This window comes from Bison bison, unplaced genomic scaffold (genome assembly GCF_000754665.1).
Source record: "Bison bison bison isolate TAMUID 2011002044 unplaced genomic scaffold, Bison_UMD1.0 scf7180017861046, whole genome shotgun sequence".
Lineage (NCBI taxonomy): Eukaryota > Metazoa > Chordata > Mammalia > Artiodactyla > Bovidae > Bison > Bison bison.
The window spans coordinates 1,669,929-1,677,618 of NW_011491618.1; the positions used below are offsets into that span (position 1 = coordinate 1,669,929).

Sequence of the window (7,690 nt, forward strand, 5' to 3'; positions counted from 1 at the left end):
CGGGCACCCCTGATTCCTCGGCTTCTGGGCGCCAGCTCCAAGGCAAGTGCTGCTGGGCACCTGCGGCACGGAAATGCGGGAAATAACATCCAACTAATAATCAGAGCGCAGGCCGCGCGGACTGGCCCTTGGGGGCTTGGCCCGTGGGAAACAGCATCTCAGAGCTAGGATTCTGGTTGATACCAGCTAGTGGTGAGGGGTCGAATCAGGATGGGCTCTGGGGAAAGGCAGCGTCTGCGCCCGCGGGCGCTTGGGCGCACCGCTAGGCGCGCAAGCGGAGAAGGCGAGCTGTAGGAGATGTTTTGCGCACAAAGGCAAAGGGAGCCAAGCGCACAAAGCCTTAGCTACAATACATCCCCCGCCCTTAGGAAGGGACCATTGGGCAGATCTGCCACCCTCTGCAAAACCCGGGACTGCGCGGCCCCTTCCCACTGTGTCAGAGCTAAGCGCCCAAAAAGATGGCCAGAAGGGAAAAGTTTTTCCTTCTGAGGCAGGACAAAGAGGTGGAAACTCCCCTTCCTCTTTACCTCTCAGCTGCAATTCCTGATTCCTGCGGTGTCAGGGCATCCTCTTCCTTCCCTATCCCCATCGGAGAGACCAGAGCGGAAGGCACCAAGCTCACGAGGTCTTTGGTACCTGGGACCAGCGATGTCTGGTGTTCTCCTTGGAACTGCTGCCCCAGGACCAATCTTGACCTAACCCTGCCCCAGGGTGGCAGTTTTACCGAGCTCCCTTCACTTTGGTTCCCCCTCCCTTCCCAGAGCTCCCAGACCACAGGTGACCTGGGGCCCCTGCAGTAGTCAAGCAGAGCATCCTTGTGGAAGCAGGTGCCTGTGTGGATCAGAACTAAAGCTTTAGTGGGAGTTGGGAGGAAATCTCCTGTGACTGAGATCCAAGGTCCTGCTGGAACCCTCCCACTGCAGCACTACTTGAGGTGGACCCCATTTAGGGGTGGGGAAGGGACAGGCCTTAGAGTCAGCTAAAAGCCTGCCAGGTGCTTGTAAGTCTGCCCCTCCCCTCCCTCCCTTGCCTGCTCTCCCTCTTGTTTCTGCCTCTCCCCTTCCTCTTCCTCTTTCTCCCCTCTCCCCATCTCTTGTGCTTGCCTCTCTCCTCTGTCTACCAGTCTGATCTGTCTCTCCGTTGGTTTCTGGTCCCCCACCTCTGTGTTTAATCCCTCTCTTTATTCCTTGGGTGTCTCTCTCCCACTTGTGTCTGTCAGGCTTTCTGTGTCTCTCCTCTTTGTCCTTCATTCTTGACCAAATGGGAGGCCCCAGTATCCAGTGAGGACTCTCTCTGCAGACAGCCCCACAATTCCCCTTATTAATCACCAATAAGGGATTCAACAGTGTCACCTTCATCAGTGAAATTTCTTCCTTTCCCAAAGAAAGTTTGGGCTGGCACCAAGTTGAGGTTTCAGGGGGCTTGAACCACAGCTTGCCTGGATAGGGAGGTGGTCACCAGGCCACCAGTGGGCCCTACTGTGCTACTCAAGAGGGTGCCGCAGGGCCCCAGAGGTGAGACAAGAGGAGGCCCCAAAGATGGTGGGTGCTTGGGGCAGGTGTACTTGCTTCAGTCAGTGGGAGGTGAAACCGACTCAAAAGGCTCTTCCTACCCCTTTAGTAGGGGCAGGGCACTGGCAGAGCCTGACAAGGAGGTGGCACCACAGGCTGGTAGAAGAAAGGAGGTGACTTTAACCAGGGGTTTCAGAGATCCAATATTTTAACAATTACTCCTGCCCCCCTCCCACACACACAAATCCAAGATAAACAGTGGGGTGACAGGCCCTGGACCTCCCCCACACTCTCTGTGACTTCTTCTAGATTGTCCAAGAGACTCATTTCCTCTCACTAGTCATTCCATATGACTAGTTCTGAGCTCCGAGTAGGAGCCAGGTTTGGGGTTCCAGGGGTTCAGTCTGCTTGCCCTCCAGGACCGCATAGTCTGTGCAGGGGAGACACAATAACACGCCCCAGCCATTATTGTGAGGGAGAGGAGACCGGGACCCCACTGACACTCCTGTCCTCAGATGTGTTGGCTGGAGGGAGTGATTCAGTGGGCCCTAGCTCAGACCAACCTGGTCTGGGGAGAGGATGATGAACCTCGGTCCCCTAGGGGACAAGACACAGCTAGGGAGAAAATGAAAGGTCAAGTGTAGGGAAAGGCCGGCTCAGAGGTGGAACAGGACATACAAGCCAGAATGTCCAGAGAGCAAAAATGACAGGGCTGGGCAACGGGTGGAAACAGAAGGGAGGAGCCGGCTCCTCCCACGCCTTCAAGACCAGGGGCAGCCCTGGGCTCTGTGCTTTTCCTTCCTGGCTTCCTGCCTGCAGAGAGACTTCCAGAATTTCCTCTAGAAAGCAGAGCCGCGTCTGGGCCCTGGTCCTTCCCTGGGCAAGATGGGGAAAGCGGGGAATCAGCACCTTCCTGCCTGGTGCTGGGTCCCTTTCCCTAGGGGTAGCTCTGAGTCATCGCTGCATGGCCAGATGGCAGTAAGGCCGGGTCATTATGACACAAGGACCTGAGGAGCCTGGGGAAGGGACTCGAGGCTGGAGCCAGTGCCCTGAGTGAGATGAGCTCCCTGCGGTTCCTTCTAAGATCCACAGTTCAGATGGTCCCCAGAGGATATGAAACTGATACACCGGGCTAGGGAAGGGGGGCTGTGGGGGGACGGTCAGGGCCTGTGGGAAGGGGAGTATTACAAATGGGCAGGGACTTGGACACCAGAGTCTGAGTGAGGGGGGAGGTGGTGGGGTGTGTAAATTGGGGACTGTGGTACACGAAGACCTGACTGGGGATCGGCCTCTCTGATGAGGGGATATGGCCTCCCTGCCCACCCCGCCTATCTTGCCGCTGTCCTCTGTGGCCTCTAATGCCTTTCACAGGACAGAGCACAGCGCCTGGCACAGTAGGAACTCAGGCATTGTGTGAAAGCACACAGGGGCCAGGCTGGCTGCCCGTGGGAGCCACACCTGCATACCTGAGACCCCAGCTTTGCTCTGGGGGCAGGGGCACATTTCCTGGGTTCTTGGCCCCTACCCCACCCCCACTCCAGACCTCTAATCAGACCAATGCCTCAGTTTCACTTATTGGTAGCCCTTGAGGAGGTGCTTCTCTTGTACCCCCACATGACAAGTCCCAGACTTGCGTTCCAGCTTCTACAACAAAATGAAATCCCCAGACTTCCCCTCGACCCCTGGGAGGGACTGGATGCCTCTACTATTTCCAGTCTTGGGCAGAGAATCAGGACCCCTGGGTTCCATTGTTGGCTCCCCCACCGTCTACGGATGGAAAAGCATTAATTCTCCCTGCCTCCATGGATAATTAGGATAATCACAGCAACAATCATGGTGATGAATAAATAATAAACATAAGCATAACAGTACTGATGCCTGTCACATCACCAGGAGATTCCTGATGACAGATGACTGTATTCTAATGGATCTGGCTATTAAGCAGCACACTGTTTTAATGAGTTAAGGCTAAATTAATCTGGGTAATAAAAATAATTGTTATTAGAAGTAATTTATTAGCAAAGATAATGAAATGCATGTGTAATAATAAATACCACCAGGATTAGGGCCCAGGGAACAATACAGAAGTTGGTTGCTTGTTTTCAGCTCTTTCCTGGTAGCTCAAAGCCCCATCTAGATTAAAAAATTTTTTTTCCTTTGCCACCAAAAGGCTTTTACAATGGTGGCAGTGGGTGAGGCAGGATCTCATCCATTTTCTAAACAGAGAAACCGAGCTCCTTAGACGGCGTCCCTCCCTCATTTGATTTCCCCTCACTTTTAGCTGGACCAGGAGTTTTCCCAACTAAGTGCCCCCAAACAATTCCCTCCCAGGTTGGAGGAGAAAAGCTTGAGGGGTGAGAAGGGGCTGAAAAGATCTGGGTTTTCAATGGCAGACTGCACACAAATATGTCAGTCGGGTCCTTACGGTGCAACATTGTTGCTGAGTCAGCAGCTTTGGCACAGCCGACCTACAGTGCTGCCTCCCGATCAGGAGGGGGGATGGGTCCCTCTCCTGATCTGGCTTGGTCCAGCCCTGACTGTCAGCCTTTGGGGGTGCTGCCTTCAGGGAAGGGGCAGGATGGAGAGGGGCTGTTGAGGAGCCTGGCTGAGAGGACCCCATTCAGTGCAGACTCTCTGCCCATCCTCCACTCAGAATATCCAGGAGAGGCCCCAGATCAGAGGGCTCAGGACTTGCGTTGGCCTCAGCGGTTGGAAAGGAATGCCTGGAGAGAATGTGTCCATCATCCCACATCCTCAATATCTTATGATTATAGCTCCCCTCCCCCACCAATGATGTGTCAGGCTTCAAATCCAAAGGCTGGCGCTCCCCTGTCCCTCCTGATGCTCCTGCCTGTCCCTCCCCTATTCCATCAAAACAAGGACCAGCAAGGATATCAGAGCAGACTGAGGATCACAGAGGGATGTAAGGTTTCAGAAGGGATGATTCCTTTCTTCCCATCCACTTCCTTTCTACCACCTTCTACTGCCATAGGGGTGATGCCGCCGGAGGAGCCAGAAGTCCTCTTGGGATGGGGTAATAGTCACAGCTGTAGCTACAACTCCTTGAGGTGGGACGCAGGCCCAGCCTGAGCCTTGGGAGGGGAAATGATTCCCAGGCCTTTCATCTCACTGTTCTTGTGTGAAAGACTCCAGAATGGACTTCAGACAGGGAGTTGACACAGAATGGACCTCATACAAGGAATCCACACAGAAGGTCTCAGTACTAGGGTTGTTGCTTACTAGCAGCCTGGTATTGATCCAGGCCTAGACCTGTAAGGCCAAGGGGCAGTCTCCTGTCCAGCCACTGACATGAGAATGGGTGGATGTGGCTGAAATGTAGGCATCATTATTGCAATAAAGCAGAGGGGGTGGTGGCAGGGCAGGGGGATTTGCTTGGCTGTCTAGTAGTCAAGAATTCATACTCCCATTGCAGGGGGCATGGATTCGATCCTGGGTTGGGGAACTAAGATTTCATGCCACACGACCAAAAAAAAATTATATATATATAATTTTAAAAAGGAGAGAGAAAAGAATGATGAGAGGGGATGGCCTTCCATCCCTTGGGGGTCCAGAGAATTCCTCTCTGCAAGCAAGAGTTCCAGGCCGGGGATTCCTGGAGACACCGCTGAGGTCCTCAATGGGCCAGACAGAGAGTGGGGCTTCCCTAGTGGCTCAGATGGTAAAGAATCTGCCTGAAATGCAAGAGACTCAGGTTCGATCCCTGGGTTGGGAAGATGCCCTGGAGAAGGGAATAGCTACCCACTCCAGAATTCTTGCCTAGAGAAATCCCTGGACAGAAGAGCCTGGCAGGCTACAGTCTGTGGGGTCACAAAGAGGCAGACACGACTGAGTGGCTAACACTTCAGTGGGCCAGACAGTGAGACCTAGGGGAGTTAAGGAAGCCGATTACACTGAATTACACTGACAATTCAGACCCAGATTACACCTGCCCTAGAAATCCAAGGCTCCTCTCTAACCCCCTCCCAAAACACAAAGTTAGGATTGCAAAAGGGCAGTGCTGGGATGATGGGAGGAAAGCAGGCTGACAGCCCTGATGGTGCCGCAGGTGGGGCTCTGGGACCCTTCAGATTCTCTCCCTGCCTTCCCTCTGACAATCCCCCTCCCTCCCGGACCCCACTTCTCTCCCTTCTCCTCCCCTACCCTCTCACACATACCCTTACTCTCCTAACGGCCCAACCCCCACAGGTGCGGGCCAGCGCCATCGCCCAGGACGCAGACCAGAACTACGACTACGCTAGCAATAGCGTGATCCTGCACCTGGATGCGGGGGACGAGGTTTTCATCAAACTGGATGGGGGCAAAGCGCACGGAGGCAACAGCAACAAGTACAGCACCTTCTCCGGCTTCATCATCTACTCTGATTAAGCTCCTCCATCCCCTATTCCCCCTGGGCTCCCCCTCCGGGTGGGGTAAAGGATGACCCATCCTCGCCTACCCCCTCGCAGCCCTCCCGGCTATGACGCCCCTGGCCCGTCCTCACCACCTTCCGGGCCGCAGCTAGCCCTCCCGCCGGCTCACCGCAGAGCCGGGTCCAGCGCGCCCTGTCCTCGTTCCTCTGGAGGCGGTGTTGACCGTCCCCGCCCCGGCCCGCGCTGTATATTTGTACAGTAAGATTGTTTATTGCCCACCCTACCCACCAGCCCGCCCCAGCAGGGGTGGGGGAGAGGCCTCAGCGGGTTCCTCCCTGTGCTCGGATGCGCTGCCCACCTGCTCTGGGGTAGCGCCGCCTGGGGGAGGGGTTGGTTGGGGGCTGGATGGCTTCCCAGCTACAGCCCTTGGCCGGCTGCTGCCCGTCTGACCAAAGCTATAATAAAACACTTCCACCCCGCTGGCTTTCTGACTGTGCCCTGGAGAGGAGTTGCAGGAGGGGACAGTGAACCCTGCACTCCTCCAGATGGGGAATGAGTCTACTGGAAGTTTCTCGTGGATCTGGGAAAAGCCAGAGTCAGAGGTGCTCCAGGAAGAGGTGGGCCAAGGGGCCCAAAGCACACCATGGCCCAAGAGGGTCGGGGCAACTGGAATAAGAGGCATAGAAGATACCCTAGTTACATCATTTTCCAGGGTGGAAAAGCTCCATCTCTTTGACCTTGAAAGTCGCATCAGCATTGCACAGGCACAGCCAGGTTTAAATTAGGAGACCTGGGTTCTGGCCCCAGTGCCACCCTGTAGGATGCTGGCTAAGTCACTCTCTCCTGACTCAGTTCTGGGTTGGTAATAGCAATGAAAGGAACAAGCGTTGTATTAAATGCTGGTTGACCTTGACCCAAGCACTTCACCCCTGGGCCTCAGTTTTCTCATTATAATGAGATGTATCTCACTTGACTGAGGGTTAAAGAGGTATCATGTATGTGCTCAATAAACACAGCTTTTATTATTTATACATCACTTTAAAATTTGCCAAAGGCTTCCTAGTGGCTCAGATGGTAAAGAATCTGCCTGCAATGCGGGAGACTCGGGTTCAATCCCTGGGTCGGGAAGATCCCCTGGAGAATTTCATGGACTGGCAGGCTACAGCCTGTGAGGTGGCAGAGTCCAACACAGTCCGTCCAACACACACTTTCACATACCTGAAGTGAAAGTGACTGACACTTTCTTCTCATTCAAGTCTTCTCATCCAAGTCTTCCAAGAGCACTGGGAGGTTGGATGAGTAGATTTTATTCTTCTTCAAAAGAGGTTAAATAGCTTTTTAAATAAGACACAATCACTACGTTCTTGATTGCACTTGAATTCAAGAAGCCGTTGCTCACTGGAGACGACGCACCAGATCTCTTTGCCTTGTCACTGCCTCCCTCATCCCCTATAACTGGGGCCATGATGGTTGCACACAGGGCATTCCTAAATTATAATAGCTAATACTTAGAGAACATCCACTTTGTGTCTGACACCATATAAGAACTTTATAAATATTATCTCATGGAAATGTGTATGGAGTGGGAGTGGATTGGCAAGGAATACTCCCATGCCCTTTAACATGGATGCTGTTTTATCCATTTCTGATGAGGAAACTGAGGCTCAGAGGATAAATACTTTGTCAGAGTCACAAAGCTAGGAAGGAGCAAACATCAGTATTTGAACCAAAGACCATCCTCTTACCCAGCACACTGTATATCATGAAGATTTGGGGTTTCCAAAGCAGAACCAAGGAAGGGGGGCTTGG

At 53.5% G+C, this 7,690-nt stretch overlaps 1 protein-coding gene across 1 annotated transcript in view; it reads left to right on the plus strand.

The window, feature by feature from the left end:
• C1QL1 (complement component 1, q subcomponent-like 1) overlaps window positions 1-6,399 on the plus strand; it is a 21,244-nt gene extending 14,845 nt beyond the window's left edge. Inside the window, 1 exon segment of the mRNA XM_010832510.1 lies at window positions 5,718-6,399. Coding sequence (XP_010830812.1) covers window positions 5,718-5,897 — 180 coding nt within the window. The 3' untranslated portion in view covers window positions 5,898-6,399.
• The last annotated feature ends 1,291 nt before the right edge of the window (window positions 6,400-7,690 follow it).